This window comes from Mus musculus, chromosome 11 (genome assembly GCF_000001635.26).
Source record: "Mus musculus strain C57BL/6J chromosome 11, GRCm38.p6 C57BL/6J".
Taxonomy (NCBI): Eukaryota; Metazoa; Chordata; class Mammalia; order Rodentia; family Muridae; genus Mus; species Mus musculus.
The window spans coordinates 101,259,588-101,279,200 of NC_000077.6; the positions used below are offsets into that span (position 1 = coordinate 101,259,588).

Consider the following 19,613-nt stretch of genomic DNA (forward strand, 5'->3'; position numbering starts at 1 on the left):
CGCTGCAGAGTTCCACCTGACTGAGTCTCAGCCAAGGAAAAAGAAGAATCCTTTGGCCTTTGTACAGAAAGGCCTGGGGGGGGGGGGGAGCTCCTGAGAGCCTGTGGTTTGCCATGTGCTGTGCTGGGTGGGTCGTGTGGAGGAGTTCGGGTGGGACATAGCTTGGGGACAGGCTGCTTGCTCTCTGAATTGGAGTCACTTAATTGCTCCCCCATGGAAGTCCTGAACTATTCTGAAGCCCCTCCCTCTACCCATGATGGTCCGGGTGGGGTAGCGGTGGCCAAGGGGAGCTGGTGGGGGGGTAAACCGGATGTGGACTTTGGTTTATTGAAGACTTTGGCAAACACAAGGGGAGGAAAGAGCCCACAGCAAAAACAGCCTTTCTGGCCAGGGCCAGGCTCAGGCCAAGGTGGGGTGGAGTTGATGGGTGACAAGCTCTTGGTTAGGGCCGGGTGGTGGGGGAGGGGCTTGACTGGAGTATACCCAACCCATCCTTGTGCAGGCCAGGGCCCTAGCTGAGCCAAGAAAACCATACCTTTCCAACACCGATGTTAGGCCTGGGGCTACTACTCCTGATTAGGACTTGGTAGTGCTGCCTTATCAAGGGTGTGCAGGCTGGTGGTGCCCCTCCCCCTCGCTGAGGCATAGGAGCGGCGGTCACTTTTCATCTCCCGTCCCAGTGTTCTCCAACTCCCCCACCCCAAATGTGTTTGCCCTCTCCTGGTGCGGGAGCTTACCCACTGCCGCCTCCCACTCACTCAGCTCTTGCCGGGAAGGTTTAAAGGCGGGGACTCTGGAAAGCAGAGCACGCAGCCGGGGGCCTAAGCAGCAGTCGAGATGAGGGGCAGTACCCCAGCTCCACACTGCAACTCGCCAGGCTCACAAGGGGTGGCCCTGGGGGGTGAGGACCGGTCTCGGCTGGGGGCGGGTCGTGGGGCGGAGCCGGGGGCGGGTCGCGGGGCAGGCCAGTCGGGGGCTGGGGCCCCAGCAGCTCCGCTGGAGCGCGGTGTACCCAGCCGGTCTGCCTGTCAGGCAGCAACCTCCAGCCTCCTGGCTTTCCGTTCTGCGGCGCCTGGCCCTTCCCATGCTAGCACCTCGAAATACGGAGACTGGGGTCCCCATGTCCCAAACCGAGGCTGACCTGGCTCTGCGGCCATCTCCGGCTCTCACCTCTACGGGGCCGACCCGCCTGGGGCCACCTCCTCGCCGAGTGCGCCGCTTCTCTGGGAAGGCTGAGCCTCGGCCGCGCTCTTCGAGACCTAGCCGCCGCAGCTCAGTCGATCTGGGACTGCTGAGCTCCTGGTCTCAACCAGCCTCACTCCTTCCGGAACCCCCGGATCCTCCAGACTCCGCTGGCCCCACGAGGAGCCCACCTTCAAGCTCTAAAGAACCCCCCGAGGGCACATGGATGGGGGCAGCTCCCGTGAAGGCTGTGGACTCTGCATGTCCTGAGCTTACGGGATCTTCAGGAGGTCCAGGGTCCCGGGAGCCACCGAGGGTTCCTGATGCTGCAGCCCGGGAACGGCGGCGGGAGCAGGAAGAAAAAGAGGACACAGAAACCCAGGCTGTGGCAACGTCTCCGGACGGCCGATACCTCAAGTTTGACATTGAGATTGGAAGAGGTTCCTTCAAGACCGTGTATCGAGGGCTAGACACCGACACCACGGTAGAGGTGGCCTGGTGTGAGCTGCAGGTGTGGCTGGGCACCCCCTCTCTGGTGCCTCGGGATGGGGCCTTTGGGGGTCTTAGGTTGGGGAAACGGGAGGACAACATCAAAGGAAGGATCACTTTTTTTGTCAGCTGTCCAGGCGCTCTTGCTTTCCTTGCCGGCATGATTGTACTGACTCTGGGTGGTTTCAGGAGAAACTGAGCCGGGTGGTTTATAGTGGCTGCCAATGAGCATAGACAACTTCACTTTCAAACCTCTACAAATCTGAGGGCTGGAAAACTGGGTGGGCAGCGGGTAGCCCTCCAGTCTCTCCTGCCCCTTCCACTCTTGTTCCTTCAAGTTCTGAGACTTTCCGCTGTGACTCTGGACCACCCACCCCTCTTCCTCCTCCTCCTCCTCCTCCTCCTCCTCCTCCTCCTCCTCCTCCTCCTCCTCCTCCTCCTCCTCTCCCTCTTTACAGACTTAGAGATGGTATGTGGGAGTTCAGGAGCTGAGGACAAGGCCCTCTCCACCTCCGGAAAGATTTAGGGTAGTTGTGACAGAAGCGGGTTCTTCAGGCCCTTTCTGGAGCTGTCAACTTTACAGATTTCTCAACAGCTTCAAGGAGCAGGACAGGAAGCTCTAGTTCTAGCTGGAGTCCAGTCCGGCTTCTCATCCCTATGCATACCTGGGGTCTCCCTTTCCATTGCCAAAGGAGCTGAGCCCTTGCAACTTTTAGACTTCAGGAGGATGTGGATTGGCAGTTTCTTCCTCCCGGAGCTCCCACTCTAAGTGTGAGTGGTCCCAGAAAATTTTAGGGTACAAAACCAGGAGGAAGGATCCTTCCACTTAGGTCCTGGCATAGGGCTCTCTCCTAGTGACTGCTAGTGCTGCGTCCCAGGCTCTAAGCCCCGCCTGGAAAATCAGCCAGATTCAGGGGAGGGGGAGGGAGAGGGATAAAAAGAGGGGTAGGGCAGCTCCAGCCATGGGGGGGCGGGTGGCCTCCTGGCCCTGGATCTTTTCTTTCTTGGTATCTTCCTCTGACTCTGTCTAGATTCTGCAGTTCCTAGTTTTTAGGGCCAACCTCTTGACGGCCCCAATTCCCTGCTCCTGGTCTGTCTGCTGGCTGCTCCCCCCCCACACACACACCCTCACCCCACCCCGCCCCTTCCACGGTAGGCTCTGGAGGCCACAAAGGCGCTATTGAGTGCATAACTCCCAGACCTGGTTGCATAAAGGCGCTTGTGTCCAGCAGGGGGTCCAGAGTGCTGCCCCAGGCCCAGGGTGGATGCGTTTTAGAGCAATAAGAAAGGACCAGCCAAAAGTTGGGGGTCTACAGCCCTTCTGGCTAGCGGTTTCACCAACCATACCCCAGCTGTACGCTCCCGCCCTCATTTCTTCCCCCAGCCCTACCCCAGATGTCCCATGCTCTTCTTGGGGTGTGTGTGTGTCTGGAACTGTTGTGACCCCGTCACCCCATCCCACAGACCCGGAAACTCTCTCGGGCCGAGCGGCAGCGTTTCTCCGAGGAAGTTGAGATGCTCAAGGGGCTGCAGCACCCCAACATCGTCCGCTTCTATGACTCCTGGAAGTCGGTGCTGAGGGGCCAGGTTTGCATCGTGCTGGTCACAGAACTCATGACCTCGGGCACGCTCAAGACGTGAGCTCTGGCCTGGGTGGGAGGGGGGAGGATAGAACATCACTCCGAGGCTCTGGGAACTTCTCCCAAGTCACTTCAAACTTGAAACCAGGCTCTCTCCCTCTTACCAGTCTGTGTGAATGTCAATGTGCACCGAACATACAGGTCAAAATTTTGGGTGTCTTTGCCGCACCCTCATTCTCAACAGTGGTGTCTCATAAGTCCTAGCACTGGGTCTCGTCTCCCCCCCCCCCCCCGCCCATCTTTGTCCCTACCTTGCTGCTCCACCACTGTCACCCTCCCAACTCCCAGCAGCCCTCCTAAACGGCCTTTCCCAATCTGCCCTCCCTTCAAGTTATACTATCTTCCTGTAAACCAGGGGAGACCTGACCCTTTGACTCTGTCTTTTAAACCTCTTCAAGATTTCCCACTGCCCCGGGGGTAAAGTCCGTTCAGTCCCCACGACACACTCTCCTCTTGAGCAGAAGTTACAGATGAACGCAATTCTCAGTGATTCCTCGCATTCTGAACTGTCACTACTGTGGCTCTCTAGCCTGGAAAGTCTCCATCCCTCCCTCCCCGTTTTCACCCTTGAACTTATATTCCTTCAAGACAAAAGTTAGTCCTTCCCCACTCTTGGGACCGTTAGTCATTCCTTCCGGCGCTCCCACAGCACCGTCCTTGGCTGCGGCCCTATCTGCGAATTTACCATCAGAATCATTTTGTAACCTGTTTACTGCACTCATTGATTCAGTTTCTTTCCGACCCAGACGGGTCTAAATTAAAATAATGCTGGCAGAGGAGGCAGAGGTGGTGGCAAGGATGGGTTAGGAAGGAATTTTCCAGTCCCAATAGATATCCCCGCCCTGACCATGGTTACACACCCTCTCCCAGGTACCTGAGGCGGTTCCGCGAAATGAAGCCCCGAGTCCTTCAGCGCTGGAGTCGCCAGATTCTACGGGGACTTCATTTCCTTCATTCCCGAGTGCCCCCCATCCTGCACCGAGATCTCAAGTGTGACAACGTCTTCATTACTGGCCCTTCAGGCTCTGTCAAAATCGGAGACCTCGGACTGGCCACGCTCAAGCGCGCCTCCTTTGCCAAGAGCGTCATTGGTGCGTCTCTCCAGCAGGACCCTTGCCACTGCTACCTTCTTTGCATAAGAAAAGAGCATGGGACCCCTCTCACACTGCTCCAGCAGAGCTATTGATCTAGGGAGACCCATTTTTCTTGCCCCTGACACAGGCTTTGGGCAAGAGTTGGTCACCAACACTCCAGAACCCCTGGGGTTGCTCTTGGGCTATTAAGACTCCCTCCGACCCCCATATGATATACCCAAGTGGAGGGGGGAGACCAGGAGGAAGAAGCCTGATTCTTTCTGTGGGTCCAATAGGGACCCCGGAATTCATGGCTCCTGAGATGTACGAGGAAAAGTACGACGAGGCTGTGGATGTGTACGCCTTTGGCATGTGCATGCTGGAGATGGCTACGTCTGAGTATCCCTACTCCGAGTGTCAGAATGCAGCACAAATCTACCGCAAGGTCACTTCGGTGAGAAGGGTGGGGTTTGGGAATCCCCAGTGGCCCTCCCACTCTTCTATGCTTTAACTAGTCTGTATGTAGTTAGTACCCTTTATATGGTCATATATTAATATATAACATTAGCACATATTATATTAACATATTAAGATTATATACTACATATTGTACATATATTAAATAATGTATATATGTGTACACACATATACATATATGTATGTGTGTATATATATATATGTATATATATATATATATATATCTTTAATAAAACCAGGCCACCAGGCCAGACAGAAAGATGCCCTGGTGAAACAGAAATGTATTGTATGCACATAAGCCCTTCACACAAGCTGGTAAGAATTTGTTTAATCCAAAGAGTTTACAGATAACTTCACAGCCAATCTCAGTAGATCTTTCTAGTTGCCCGGCTAAGTGAGCCAGGCAAACGTTTTACCCTGTGCTTTACAAATGAGAGAACAAGCAACTGGCAGTCTTGGCCAAGGTCACACCAACACTATGTGGAGAGAATGGGATCGGAAATCGAGTTTTCAGTACCAGCATCCTCCCCCAACCTCCCCCAGGCCTTGGCGCCTGCCAGCACTGCAGACTTGCTGAGATGGGGTCGCGGGTCGCAGGCAACCCGTGGCCTCATGTGATCCCTTCTCTCAGGGCACAAAGCCCAACAGCTTCTACAAGGTGAAGATGCCAGAGGTGAAGGAGATCATTGAAGGCTGCATCCGCACGGATAAGAACGAGAGGTGGGGTCCGGGGCAGAGAGGGGATGGAGATGATGGGGCAGTGGCAGCGGTCTCCGCTCACTGTCCGCCGGTCCCCAGGTTCACCATCCAGGATCTCCTGGCCCATGCGTTCTTCCGCGAGGAACGAGGTGTGCACGTGGAGCTGGCAGAGGAAGATGATGGAGAGAAGCCGGGCCTCAAGCTCTGGCTGCGCATGGAGGATGCGCGGCGCGGGGGGCGTCCACGAGACAACCAGGCCATCGAGTTCCTGTTTCAGCTCGGCCGGGACGCTGCGGAGGAGGTGGCTCAGGAGATGGTGAGGAGAGTGTAGATAGATCCTGCTTTGCTTGAGTGTGTAATAGACAATCTGCCATCAGTCATCAGGAAGGACCGGGGTGCTGCTCTGGAGTAGTGAGCAGAGACCCCCTACCCAGAACTGTAGATCCTACAGGGGTCTCTCCGCCTCTTCCGCCCTAATCCGTCTGCGCACACCAGGGTTCTTTTTTGAGAACAAATCCTGGAAACCCTAACCTCACTTCTTTGCCTTGCAGATTCGTTTATCACAGAATGCCTTTCTTGGCAATTTATCTCTTTATTTTTCCCTCTCCACCTTCTTGTCCCGTCCCCCCCGCCCCCCCCCCCCCCCCCCCCGGTCTATGCTTAGCATCATCAGTTCCAGGACGGTCACTAAATGCTTCTTTTCAAATCCGTGGGTTGGGGTGAGGGATGGGGGCGGCTTTATAACAACCTCAAATCTTGGGCTTTGTTTCATACCTGAATACATTTCCCGTCCCTCTCCTCTGCTAGACTAGAAACTATCCGTGGTTGGATAATATTTTACTGATTTTTTTTTCCCCTCAGTCCTTTACTGTTTGGCAATAGTAGGTGCTCCTTAATGTTACGTGTGACTTAAAGAAAGAAAGCATTTTCACGTGACCCTCTTGGGAGGGCAATGGAATGTATGCTCAGAGAGACTGACAGTTTTGTCTAGAGTCCTAAGAAAACAAATGACAAAGAGGGATGTAATCTCAAGCCTTTTAGATTTGAAATCAGATGGTCCTTTTACTCACCCAGCAAAGCCCAGAGCGAAGCTGATTGAAAAGGAGAGGGGAGGTGATGGGCAGAGATTAGTGGAAGAGAAGGTACGTGTGGAGATAGATGCCAGGGCAGAACCTTGAGAGCTTGTTGAGAACCTGAATGGAAGGAGGGGTGAGAATATGGGATTCTCAATAGAGGAGTGGCAGTTTCGAGGTCAAGGGTCACATGTGATGGGTCAAGAAGCTGGCTTAGAAGGCATGGTTGTTTGTTTTTTGTGTTTTTTTTTAAGTTTTATTTATTTATTTTATGTATCTGAGAACACTGTAGCTGTCTTCAGACACACCAGAAGAGGGCATCCCATTACAGATGGTTGTGAGTCACCATGTGGCTGTTGGGAATTGAACTCAGGTCCTCTGGAAGAGCAATCAGTGCTCTTAACCGCTGAGCCATCTCTCTAGCCCCGGGGGTCACATTTTTTTTTTTAATCCCAGCACCTGGGAGGCAGAGGTAGATGAACCTCTTATGATTCCAGCCAGTGAGCTCCAAGCCAGCCAGTGAGACCGCCCGGCACAAAAGCAATCTCCAAAGCACTGCCCAGCTCGACCCAAGAGTCAGTCTTTTTAGAGTGACATCTTGTTTATTTTGTATGTGACTGTGCACATGTATGTGGGGGTCACAGGTGCCTTAGCATGCATGTAGAGGTCGAGGACAACTTGTGGGGGTCAGTTCTCTCCTTCCATCATGTGGGCCCTGGAGGTCAAATTCGGGCTGTCAGGCTTGGCCACAGCCACCCTTTAGACACAGAGACATTTTACCTGCCCTCAAGATCAAATCTTCATCTATTATCTGTAAGGGAGCAAGGGATCCCTCTGTGTGTGATGTACTTCATGTGGGTGTGTGTGGGGGGGTATGTATGCACATGTATACATGTGTGCACATGTTTTACATGGGTATCAGAGGCTAGAAATCAGGTCTTTATGGTTGCAGTATCATGTTCAAAACAACAATGGCAAAATGTATCCCATAATGTTATTGAGGAGACTTAAGGATGAGTTTAGTTAACACACGTGGTCATTAATCAATAAATAGTTCCTTCCTTATTCCTAGAGGTTTCAAAAAGGTGTCCTTATAGCCCCTCCCCCATGTACAGATATGTGTGTATGTATTTGTGAAGTCAGTTTAAAGGTGTCCTGATCCTGATGGATCTATTCGCCCCTCCTCTCTCTCTGCATGTACAGATGTGTAAGTGCGTGCATGTGGAAGCCAGACGTTACTTTGGATGTTATATCTCAGGAACCAGCAACCTTGTTTTTTCTTATTTTACTTTACTTTATTTTATTTTATGTGAGTACATTGCTGTCTTCAGACGCACCAGAAGAGGGCAACAGATCCCATTACAGCTGGTTGTGAGCCACCATGTGGTTGCTGGGAATTGAACTCAGGACCTGTGGAAGAGTAGTCAGTGCTCTTAACTACTGAGCCATCTCTCTAGCCCAGCAACCTTGGTTTTTTGAGACAGGGTTTCTTTCTCTGTGTAGTTCCGGCTGTCCTAGAACTCACTTTGTAGACCAGGCAGGCCTCGAACTCAGAGACTGCCTACATCTGCCTCCAGAGTTCTGGGGTTAATGGGCAGATAGGGTTTCTTGTTTTTTTTTTTTTGGCGGGGGGGGGGTTTCTTTTTGGTTTTTCGAGACAGGGTTTCTCTGTATAGCCCTGGCTGTCCTGGAACTCACTTTGTAGACCAGGGTGGCCTCGAACTCAAAAATCCACCTGCCTCTGCCTCCCAAGTGCTGGGATTAAAGGCGTGAGCCACTACGCCCGGCCAGATAGGGTTTCTTACTGGGACTTGGGGCTTGCTGATTAGGCTAGACCGACTGGCCAGCAAGCTCTGGGGCTCTGCTTTCTCTGCCTCCCCAGCACTGGAGTTTCATGCTTTATGCTTGGTGCAGCAAACATTTTACTAACTTAGGAGAAGCTCCGCAGTCCCTGCTTGATCTCTGGGGGAATCTGAAACTGTCGCCCATCCCATCCTGACTCCAGGTAGCCTTGGGCTTAGTCTGTGAAGCTGACTACCAGCCAGTGGCCCGTGCAGTTCGAGAACGGGTTGCTGCTATCCAGCGGAAGCGGGAGAAGCTTCGAAAAGCTAGGGAATTGGAGGTTCTCCCACCAGACTCAGGACCTCCTCCAGCAACTGTGTCTCTGGCTCCGGGTCCCCCCAGTGCCTTCCCCCCAGAGCCTGAGGAGCCAGAGGCTGACCAGCATCAATCCTTCCTCTTCCGCCATGCCAGCTACTCATCAACTACATGTATGTCACCCCCACTTTGAGTTCTAGGTCCCCGAAGTCCAGCCCAACCCAGCTTTCCAGCTCTAGCCATGAACCTTCCTTTAGGGACAAACACTCCCACAATTGCCTCCTGGCTCCAGGCCCCTCTTTGCTTAGACAGGTCCCCCTCCTCTACCACCACAGTCCTTTATTATTATTATTCTTATTTTTTGATCCACTCCCTCCTCTACCAGCTGATTGCGAGACTGATGGCTACCTCAGTTCCTCCGGCTTCCTGGATGCCTCAGACCCTGCCCTTCAGCCCCCTGGGGGGTTACCATCCAGCCCCGCTGAATCCCATCTCTGCTTGCCCTCGGTGAGAGGGGGGTCACCTGGGAGCCTTCCAGCCAGTCAAAGTCCAAGACCTATCCCTCTGTCCTGAATCTCAACCCTCTAATCTGTTCCCTGGGATCCTGAAACACTCTATTCTTGCCTGTATACCTCCAATTCTGTTTCCCTAGTATTCTCCCCACATCCTGACACCATTTCCCCGGGTCTCCACAATCACCAACCGCTGTTATCTCCTGACCTCATGAATTCTATCGTCTTTCAGGGTTTTGCCTTGTCTATTCCACGGTCTGGCCCTGGCAGTGACTTTTCTCCTGGGGATAGGTATGTTCCGGTTTAAGTTGTGGGTAGCAGGGTGAGACACAGAATGTTCTGGGTTCCCACTGTCTACTTAAACCCTTCTGTCTCCCTTTCCTGGTCCAGCTACGCCTCAGATGCGGCATCAGGCCTTAGTGACATGGGAGAAGGGGGGCAAATGAGGAAAAATCCAGTGAAGACTCTTCGACGGAGACCTCGATCCCGGCTCCGGGTCACTAGTGTAAGGAGGGCCGAGGAACTTCCTGGAAGATTGGGGGGGCGGGGGGGGCGCAGAAAACTGGAGTTGTCCTGTGTGACTGACATCTAGTCTAGTTTCAATGCCAGACTCTAGGTGGAGAATCTGTTCTCAACGTCCACTCTGGCCAGAGTGCATCGGCTATAGCAGGGTGGAAACATATGGCCGAGGCCGAGGCAGAGGCATTGATTGCTTCCCTGTGCTGCCTTTGAATCTGAAGGTCTCAGACCAGAGCGACAGAGTTGTCGAGTGTCAGCTGCAGACTCACAACAGCAAGATGGTGACGTTCCGATTTGATCTGGATGGGGACAGCCCAGAAGAAATTGCAGCTGCCATGGTGAGCAGGAGAGAGATGAGGACAGAGTGGCTTCTATGTAAGCTCTTCCCTCCCTGTATCCACTGGTGCTGACATTTATACACTGACCCTGCAGCAAGGGCGTATAAACACTGGTCGGCAGGGCGACTCTGAAGATGCTTTGGCCTTTGTGCGGGGGAGATTTCTGTGTATCCAGTCTGGTTAAGCACTTTGCTATCTGATGTGGACTGGAGAGATAAGAGTGATGTGAGTTCCACCTAGAGGTGTCACAGGCGGCTGGAAGTAAAGGATGGACTGGAGTAGTGTGGGAAGGAGTGGGATTTGCCCAGGTCCTGGCAGATGAGTAGCAATGGTGGGGAAGTGAAGCAGGGGGGGATGTGGGGGGAAGGGCATGGCTTTCTGGAAGCATGGCATGAGCAACGCCATTAGTGCTGAATACTGGGACAATTTAGGGAGGAGACCACTGTCACTGGAGAAAAGGGATCCTGCAGGAGTGTCCTGGGAAGTGGAATTCAGCACATATCATAAGAGCTAAAGAAGGACAGCTGTGGGCAGTTCATGCTTGTAATCTTAGCTCTTAGCCGGAAGATCAATGATTGGGGTCATCCTTGGCTGCACAGCAGTTCAGGGCTAACTCAGGCTACATGAGACTTTGTGAAGCAAACAAAGGAAGTTAGGCAGAGAGGGACATGCTGAAAATGGGTGGGGTTTTGGTTTGTTTGTTTGTTTATTCATTTGGGTTTTTTTTAGATTTTTAAAACTTTTTTATTTTAATGTATGAGTGCTCTGCTGAGTGTACACTTGTATGCCAGAATGGGGCATCAGATCCTCTATAGATGGTTGTGAGCCACCATGTGGGTAGTGGGGATTGAACTCAGGACCTTTGGAAATACAGCCAGTGTTCTTAATCACAGAGCCATCTCTCCAGCCTGAGAATGTATTTTAAGGACTGTTCTGCTGTGAGATAGGGGAGGGTTTTAGGAGTAAAGACTCTGATCGGAAGGTGGACAGAAGAAGCCAGGTAGGCAGCAAGGAGAAATGAAATATAGGAGAAGAAGAAAGGCTGAAGCTATGGTTGTTGTTTCAGGGAAATCGCTGTGTAGTCCAGGAAGCTCTTGACGTCGTTAAGTGTGGGTAGTGGATGCCTAATAAATATTTGCTGAGTTGATACGCTAGGGAGGCAGGGGGAAGGGATATCAAGGGCACCCTGTATCAGAGGACCAAAGAGGAGCAGACTACTCAGAGAATAGTTGGAAATGAGAGCAGGGTTGTTTTTTTGTTTGTTTGTTTGTTTTAAGAGTCATGGTGAACTTGAGGAATAGCTGAGTTAAGGGTCTCCATGGCAACAGGAAATGGCCAGGCAGAGCTGGAGAGGGATGGGTTTGGGAGTCCTCAGTCCAGAGCTGAGGGTGAAAATAGACCTGCAAGGCAAGGCGAGAGACCAGGAAACTTTGAGGGTGTCTCGTGAAAACTTCCCCGTTCAGAACAAGAAGGGGGAGACAAGGTCCTGAAAGACAGGAAGTTGGAGCCAAAGAAGCAGAGGGATATTAGTGAGGATAGAATGAGTTCCAAGCAGGTGGCATAGAGGGGATCCTGAGGCAAGACCACACTGGCTTTTGTTAGAAGTCTTGATGGGAGACTGTTTCAACAGAATGGGGTGGCAGGGGCCAGATGATGTATAGAAACATCGGCCTTTAGGAATTCTTCCCTAAAGCCTGTTTGATGCCATTCACCTAGTCTCCAGAACAAAGAAAAGTGTCACCTGTCACCTAAGGCTTGTCATCTTCAGCCAAGTCTCCTGACCCTTCCAGAGTCTTTAATAAGCTACACAAATTTCTGAGTAGTTCCTAGAAATGTCTGGGTGCCTTTCTGCCTCTGCTTCTTCTTTCTACTTGGGGGTCTGTAGGTCTGAAAAACCCCATGGTTCCCTTGCCCACCCAGAAGCCACACAATCCAAGTGACCCAGCCCTGAACTCGGATCCAGTTCCCTTCCCCTTTCCACCAGTTCACTCCTCTGTAGCAGGGTTTGAAACTTGGATCTAATCTTACTGCTTTTCATCGTCATTGGATATTTGCGACTCTAAAACTAGGAAGTGTGGCCTTTACACTATAGTCCGTCCAACTCCACCAGGGTCCTGTTTTCAGACTGTTCCGCCTTTTGTATGGCTGTTTTCAGACTGTTCCGCCTTTTGTATGGCTGTTTTCTTGGCCTCAGCTGTTCTTCTGTCTCTTTTGATGGCTAGCTAGGGAAGACTGGAAGAAAGACTACCTTAGCAGTGGCTCTCAACCTTCCTAATGCTGTGAGCCTTTAAGTATAGTTCCTTCTGTTATGGTGCCCTCCAGTCATAAAAGTATTTTGTCGTTATTCATAATTGTAATTTTGCTACTGTTTTGAATCACAATATCAATATCTGCTATAGAGGATATCTGACACATGACCCTGAAGGTTGAGAACTAGCTTATCCCTGGGCTTTTCTGTAACACCTGAGTTCAAGTTTAATGTGCTTAAATTTGGTGAACGTGGCCAGGTTCCATTTCTCTTCTTCTATCCCCTCCTTGTCCCTTCCTTCTCCTTCAGTTGTGCTGGAAATCAAATCCAGGACCCTGTGGCAAACGCTGTCTCACTGAACTATACCCCTAGCCTCTTGGGCACGTTTCTTCGCCTCTCTGAACCTTAGCTGTTCATTGATTACTCTGTGTTTTTCAAAGGTGTGATCTAACATGGTGATGTGTATAAGTGGCCATAGACCCTCAGTGGAGGGTTGCTTTTCTTACTCCACATGTGTAAAGTTCTGCATCAAATATTCATAGTGTGATGCCATCCCAGCTTCTTCCATCCCCAGAGGTGCATGACCGGTTTCTTCATTAGAATAACATTGGGGAAGATGATTACAGACTTTTATTACATTCATTTATTTGTGTCTGGAGGGCATAAGAAAACCAGAGTCATTCTTCTCCTTTCACCTTATGGTCACGTGACTGAGCTCATACAGTTGAGCTTGGTGACAAACAGCTCTACCCAGCTTGCTGCCCCAATTACAGATTTTTTATTTTTTATTTTTGTTGTTGTTTTATTTTTTTGAGACAAGGTTTCTCTGTATAGCCCTGGCTATCCTGGAACTCACTCTGTACACCAGGCTGGCCTCGAACTCAGAAATCTGCCTGCCTCTGCCTGAACAAGTGATGGGATTAAAGGCGTGCGCCACCACTGCCCGGCCCAATTTCAGATTATTAAAACTTTTTAAATTGTGGAGTTTTCTGTTGGTGGTGGTTTTGTTTTTGTTTTTGTTTTTTTGTGATTTTTGAGACATGGTTTCATTGTGTAGTTCTGGCTGTCCTAGAACTCACTTTGTAGACCCTGCTGAGCTCCAACTCACAGAGATCCGCCTGCCTCTGTCTCCCATGGGACTGGGATTAAAGGCATTTATCACCATACCTGGCTAAATTGTGGTTAAAAAAGAATCCAGACACATAGTAAGTGGGGCATAGTGGCATATACCAGCCCCAAGGCAGGTGAGAGGGGGGGATTGCTATGAGTTCGAAGCCACTCTGGATAATGTAGTGTGACCCTGGCTCCCAACCTCAGGTACTCAATGTCTGTGAAGTGGAAAATGACATTTACCATGGATGCATGGATTTAACCTTGCCAGGTGTGAATGGAATCCCATGTGACATACTTTATAGTCTTTATGTGAGTGCAGAAATGGTGTTCAAAAGTGTGTAACGGTGGAACTTCGGGTTCTTTCAGTGGACCTGAGTTCAAATAGTGTGGCACTGGGTCAGCTGAACTGTTTCAAATAATATTTTTAAGTGATGTATTAATTTATTTTATGTGCATTACTGTTTTGTCTGCATGCGTGTCTGTGTGAGGGTGTCATGTCCTTTAGAACTGGAATTATGGACAGCTGTGAGCTGCCATGGGGGTACTAGGAACTGAACTCAGGTGCTCTGGAAGAAGAGCCACTGCTCTTCACTGCTGAGCCATCTCTCTAGCCCTGGGCCATCTGAGCTTCACCTGAGCATCAGTTATCTTCACTGCAAAGGGAGGATATTAATAGACCATAGCTGTTGGTGTTAACTGTGATGGTACAGGAAAGTATTGCTGTATACAGCACAGGCATCCTAAGAATATTAACTCCTTTCCTCCTGGACTACATTTCTCACGGACCACAAGTCCCTGTGGCACAAGACACACACTTAGCAATTGGTGCAGTAGTACATGTACTTAGCAATTGATACACTGGTATCACCAGTTGGGTTTAAACATCGGGAGCAGGGCAGTCAGGGTGGGATGATATCCTCCTCTCACCCCATAAACCCTGCCAGGTATACAATGAGTTCATCCTGCCCTCGGAGCGAGATGGATTCCTGAGCCGGATCCGGGAGATTATCCAGCGAGTGGAGACCCTGCTGAAGAGAGATGCTGGTCCCCCAGAGGCTGCTGAAGATGCCCTGAGCCCCCAGGTCAGGCCTCTAGACATCTCTAACAGGACCAGACGATACCCTCAGAGTTCTCCTTGGATTAACTTCTCTTGAGTTTGGAGGACCTTAGAAATGTCTCTTACTTTGTTTGCGGCTTTCATCCACGAACTTGTTCTAGAAAGCTGTGAATGAAGATTTTTTTTTTTTCAGCTTGCTATTTTGAAGTAAGTGCAGACTCACAGAGAGAAGTTACAAGGCCTGTAGAGCACGTCCCTAGATGCCCTTAGCCCAGATTGGTTGGTTGCTAATATTTTTTTTAAACTAGCTTTCCTATCCTTCCTCTGTTTTATATGTTGTGTTCCTTTGAACCGCTTGAGAACATGTTGGCAGGTCTCATGCCTCTTTATTGCTAAATAGTTTATTTAGCACATACACTTTTGAATCCTCAGAAGCCCATTCTCCTGACTCCTAGACGCTCATGGGTTGTAGCTTAAAAATCCCAAGTCTGGCTGGGCATGGTGGTGCACACCTTTAATCCCAGCACTCGGGAGGCAGAGGCAGGTGGATTTCTGAGTTCGAGGCCAGCCTGGTCTACAGAGTGAGTTCCAGGACAGCCAGGGCTATACAGAGAAACCCTGTCTCGAAAAAAACTATTAAAAAAAAGAATCCCAAGTCTGCAACTTCCCATCTGTGACTTGGCTTTCCCCACTGTGACTAAGCATCCCTTTTTCTCCCTCAGGAAGAGCCAGCAGCCCTGCCTGCCCTCCCAGGCCCACCCAATGGTAGGTTCTGTGTCTGTGCCTGCTCACCCCAACCTCTGGGTTGACCTTGTGGAGGGTGAAGGGTATAGGTGTTAGTGGTCTCGAATTTCAACCCTTCCTCTTCAGCAGAGCCCCAGAGAAGCATCTCCCCAGAACAGAGGAGCTGGGCAGCCTTCTCCACCTCTCCATCTTCTCCTGGCACCCCCTTGTCCCCTGGGGCCCCCTTTTCCCCTGGGACCCCTCCTGTCTTCCCATGCCCCATCTTTCCTATCACTTCACCCTCATGCTATCCCTGCCCATTCTCCCAGGTCTCTTCAAACCCCTATCCACAGGCCCCCAGTTCCCTGCTTCCCTTATCCTCCAGTGCTTCTCAGGTTCCACTTCCATCTTCCTCTCTTCCCATCAGCGCTCCCCTCCCATTCTCTCCTAGTTATCCCCAAGACCCTCTTAGCCCCACTTCTCTTCCCGTCTGCCCCTCTCCTCCCTCTCTTCCCTCTACCACAGCAGCCCCTCTCCTCTCTCTGGCTAGTGCCTTCTCTCTGGCTGTGATGACTGTGGCCCAGTCCCTGCTGTCCCCATCCCCTGGACTTCTTTCTCAGTCTCCTCCAGCCCCTCCAGGTCCTCTGCCTAGCCTGCCCCTTTCCCTTGCTTCTTGTGACCAGGAGAGCCTTTCGGCCCAAACAGCTGAGACAGAGAATGAGGTGAGTGGGGTATGAAGAGGGCTAGGAAAACAAGGCGGGCTTCTGGATCCTCCCCTTCCTCATGGTACCATACTTGGCAGGCTTCCCGTAATCCTGCTCAGCCACTACTGGGTGATGCTAGACTGGCACCTATATCTGAAGGTGAGGCCTCTAACCCTTGACCTTCCCCTGCCTCTTAGCCCCAGTGCCTTACATTCTGCTAGATCTTTTTCTTTCTTTCTTTCTTTCTTTCTTTCTTTCTTTCTTTCTTTCTCTCTCTCTCTCTCTCTCCCTTCCTTCCTTCCTTTTTCTTTCTTTTCTTTTCTTTTCTCTTTCTTCCTTCCTTTCCTTTCTTTCTTTTTTTCTTTCTTTCCTTCTTTCTTTCTTTCTTTCTTTCTTTCTTTCTTTCCTTTCTTTCTAATCCTCTTCACCTCCCTCCTTATCTTCCCGCAGAGGGAAAGCCCCAGCTTGTTGGCCGTTTCCAAGTGACTTCATCTAAGGAACCAGCAGAGCCTCCCCTGCAACCAGCATCCCCAACTCTCTCCAGATCCCTAAAGCTGCCAAGCCCTCCGCTGACCTCAGAGAGCTCAGACACAGAGGACAGTGCTGCAGGAGGCCCAGAGACTAGGGAGGCTCTGGCAGAGAGTGACCGTGCAGCCGAAGGCCTGGGGGTTGCGGTCGATGATGAAAAGGATGAAGGGAAGGAACCCCTACTTGGAGGCAGTTCCCCAATCTTGAGCCATCCCAGCCCAGTGTGGATGAACTACTCCTACAGCAGCCTGTGTCTGAGCAGTGAGGAGTCGGAGAGCAGCGGGGAAGACGAGGAATTCTGGGCTGAGCTGCAGAACCTTCGGCAGAAGTGAGTCTGGGAACAATGGCAGAGCTGGAGGTGAACCAGAGAGAACAGAGTGTTTGACTAGCCTTTTCCTGCCCGCCCGTGCATCCTCAGGCACTTGTCGGAAGTGGAGGCACTACAGACACTACAGAAGAAGGAAATCGAGGACTTATACAGCCGGCTTGGGAAACAGCCCCCACCTGGTATTGTAGCTCCAGCTGCTATGCTGTCCTGCCGCCAGCGCCGCCTCTCGAAGGGCAGCTTTCCCACCTCCCGCCGCAACAGCCTGCAGCGCTCTGATCTCCCTGGTCCTGGTGAGACCCCTTTTCCTTGAGACTCCTTCCCCATCGGCACGGTCTTCTTCCAGGCCCTGGTGGTCTACCCCTTGGTTCTGGGGGACTAGGCCCCCCTCCTCGCTGCCCCTCCCTCCACTTAGCGTTCTCCCTCCCTCATCCTGCTCCCAGGCATCATGCGAAGGAACTCTCTGAGTGGCAGCAGCACCGGCTCCCAGGAGCAGCGGGCAAGCAAGGGGGTGACATTCGCCGGGGATATTGGCAGGATGGTGAGGGGCGGGCCCAAGGAAGGGAGAGCCGAGGGCATGGTGGCTGGCAGCAGCTCTGCCTTCCTCTTCTTTGGACATTGCTTCAGCATTTTTCTTTTCCCCTCCAGTGAATTCAGACCAGAAGTCCTATGTCTCCCCAACACCAGGGCCCCACCATGGCCCATGGCCTCTCAGAATCTGATGTTTTTTGTGACCAACTCAACTCAGCAAAGAACACCCCAGCACTGAGTGGGTAGAAGGCCCGTGGGCACGGAGAGTGCGTTGTGTTGTATCCTGAAGAGTCAAAACCTTGCGGGTTCTCTTTGCTGTGTGGAAATCTCATTTCTGTAGCCTACCCCACCTGCCCTCCCCAGGCAAGGGCTGACCACTAAGCAATCCGAGTCCAGATGCTTGCGGAAGGCCAACTTCCAGCTGGGAGAGTGGAGGGGCTGTGCTCCTGCCACCAAAGTCAACAGCAACCAATAAAAATACTGAGGAGAAAGGCTGTGGGTCTGTATCTGTCATGCCTTAGGGACGGGGTGGGGGACAAAGACTTGTGAAGCAGGCAAGAAGGGTGAGGAACTCGAAGCCATTCTCCTCTCACAATGGAAGGCAGGATGGAAGCGGCCCAGCTTTCTGGCTTTTTGCCACCAGGTCATGAGGAAACTACATGACCAAATGATCCAATGGCCAAGGCATGATCCCCTCCAGACCCCACCCTAGGCCTGTATAGGCAGGTACCAGTAAATGTTAAAAGAATGAAGTTACTCCTTGCTCATCCTTCACCTACCAAGCTAGAGACAGGAAAAGGCCCGTGCCATTAAGAGTCTGTTCTTGAAGGCAGAGAACAGAAGAGTGACCTTCTTCTACCCCCTAAGACCTGGGTCAGTCTCAAACAGTCCAGTAATCTCTCCCTTAAATCAGGTGGAAAGATCTCACGGAAAAAGTAATTCTAGTTAAACATTTACAGCTCCCTGGGGCAATGCCACCGCTGCAGCTAGTGCCAGGGAGCTTTCCAGCGTGAAGTGCCATATGTCTCTCTGCCCCCACACACTAGCTTGGCTTCGGGAGACATGACTCATTTTATTACTTTAACTTGACCCTATCTTTCCCACTTTAAGGTTCCAACGCTGCAGTTAAGCCACACCCTCCCCCTTAAGAGTCGGGGCCCCTGGGAGGTGAAGGGGTAAACCACAAAGTTTGGGTAAAGGCAAGGTTGCATACCTCTCAAACAAGGAAATAAAAAGGGCTGAGTAACTGGACAAACTGCACGTGAAGTGAGCAATCCCCCCCTTGGCAGCGGCCAAATGCATAGTCTCTGGCTTCTTGGGCTCAATCACACAGTCCGACGTTAGTGTGCCAGTGATGCTGTAAGACCACCAGGCATCATTCAACATATACAGGGGATCCAGCAGTTTGAAGATGGTCCATACAGTTAGGGTCCCGAAGCTCGCTCTCTCTCAAGAGCACGGGCTCGGGCAGCTTTGGCTTCATCTTCCAGCTCATCAAGGAAACGCTCTTGGGCCACCGAGTAGAAGGTGTAACCATCTGACGGAGTGGGTTCAGGAAACCACAAAGCACATGGGCATTCCTTTCGTCTAGCCACCCTTGCTGTTTTCCCAAATTAATGATTTTGGATTGCCACCCTTTTGCTCCTTTTGAACCCTTAACCAATTGTTATTACTAAGCCAATACGCGCTGCGTATATATAGTAAGATTAGGCATGAACCTCATTTGCCCGCACATTAAAAGCTACACGTCTTGTTCCCTTTTCCCTAACCCCATATGCGGTATAGCCAGGACGGATACAAATAGCTAACACCAGGGCCCCGATGCCCAGGCCGGTCATGATGTTCCGGGTCCGCCGCTGTGGCAGTGTTTTCTGCCACTGGGCAAGTTGCACCTGCCGCATAAACTGCAACTGCGCTGGGGTCAATTTCTCCCGCGACGGGTCGATGCGCTGAGCGAATGGAGCATTTCCATTCTTAGCATTCAGAGGGTCACCAGCTCCAGGGGCCGCCATGTTGCTGCTCCGCCCTAAGCCGTCAAGCCCGGAACTCGCCAGGAATTGTAGTCTTTGACTTCAGCAAGGAACTCTGGGAGCTGTAGTCCACGTGGAGTTTTCTGGGTAGAGGCAGGGTCTCTCCGCCCTAGAGGAGGGACAGGAAAGGTGAAAAGCGCCCTGCTTTCTGATTGGCTGAGCTCTCTGTGTCAGTTGGGGCGCGAAAAGCTGTTGACCGTTCGAAGCCGTGGTGGACATTATGTTTTTTCTCAGATTCGAAGCGAGGGCAAACAT

General features: G+C 51.5%; 2 protein-coding genes across 8 annotated transcripts; one reads left to right on the plus strand and one right to left on the minus strand.

The window, feature by feature from the left end:
• Positions 1–949: 949 nt before the first annotated feature.
• Positions 950–17,822, plus strand: Wnk4 (WNK lysine deficient protein kinase 4). 7 transcript variants are annotated; one of them, XM_006534139.1, is made up of 19 exons: positions 950–1,693; positions 3,136–3,308; positions 4,182–4,402; positions 4,681–4,838; positions 5,493–5,581; positions 5,660–5,876; positions 8,639–8,903; positions 9,116–9,237; positions 9,475–9,533; positions 9,633–9,747; positions 9,983–10,099; positions 14,405–14,542; positions 15,240–15,282; positions 15,388–15,962; positions 16,043–16,103; positions 16,395–16,800; positions 16,891–17,090; positions 17,241–17,296; positions 17,446–17,822. In XM_006534139.1, the coding sequence occupies exons 1-19, from the start codon at positions 1,085–1,087 to the stop codon at positions 17,446–17,448; spliced, it is 3,627 nt and encodes a 1,208-aa protein (XP_006534202.1). In that variant the 5' UTR covers positions 950–1,084; the 3' UTR covers positions 17,449–17,822. The 7 variants fall into 7 exon arrangements, with proteins under 7 accessions (XP_006534202.1, XP_006534199.1, XP_006534201.1 ...); NM_175638.3 differs by having other exon boundaries at positions 980–1,693; positions 17,241–17,338; XM_006534136.2 differs by having other exon boundaries at positions 17,241–17,822.
• Positions 17,823–18,382: 560 nt separating this feature from the next.
• On the minus strand, positions 18,383–19,361 carry Coa3 (cytochrome C oxidase assembly factor 3). Its single transcript, NM_026618.2, has 2 exons — positions 19,127–19,361; positions 18,383–18,865 (listed from the first exon to the last, which is right to left on the minus strand). Exons 1-2 carry the CDS (start codon positions 19,338–19,340, stop codon positions 18,753–18,755), a joined length of 327 nt encoding a protein of 108 aa, NP_080894.1. The 5' UTR covers positions 19,341–19,361; the 3' UTR covers positions 18,383–18,752.
• Positions 19,362–19,613: the final 252 nt, after the last annotated feature.

Coding starts and splice junctions, on each gene's coding strand:
- Wnk4 (XM_006534136.2), top strand. CDS start 1,085: ATGCTAGCACCTCGAAATACGGAGACTGGGGTCCCCATGTCCCAAACC. Junction 9,238..9,474: donor CCCATCTCTGCTTGCCCTCG/GTGAGAGGGGGG, acceptor ATCGTCTTTCAG/GGTTTTGCCTTGTCTATTCC. Junction 15,963..16,042: donor CAGCTGAGACAGAGAATGAG/GTGAGTGGGGTA, acceptor CATACTTGGCAG/GCTTCCCGTAATCCTGCTCA.
- Coa3 (NM_026618.2), bottom strand. CDS start 19,340: ATGGCGGCCCCTGGAGCTGGTGACCCTCTGAATGCTAAGAATGGAAAT. Junction 18,866..19,126: donor GGCCCTGGTGTTAGCTATTT/GTATCCGTCCTG, acceptor CCACTCCGTCAG/ATGGTTACACCTTCTACTCG.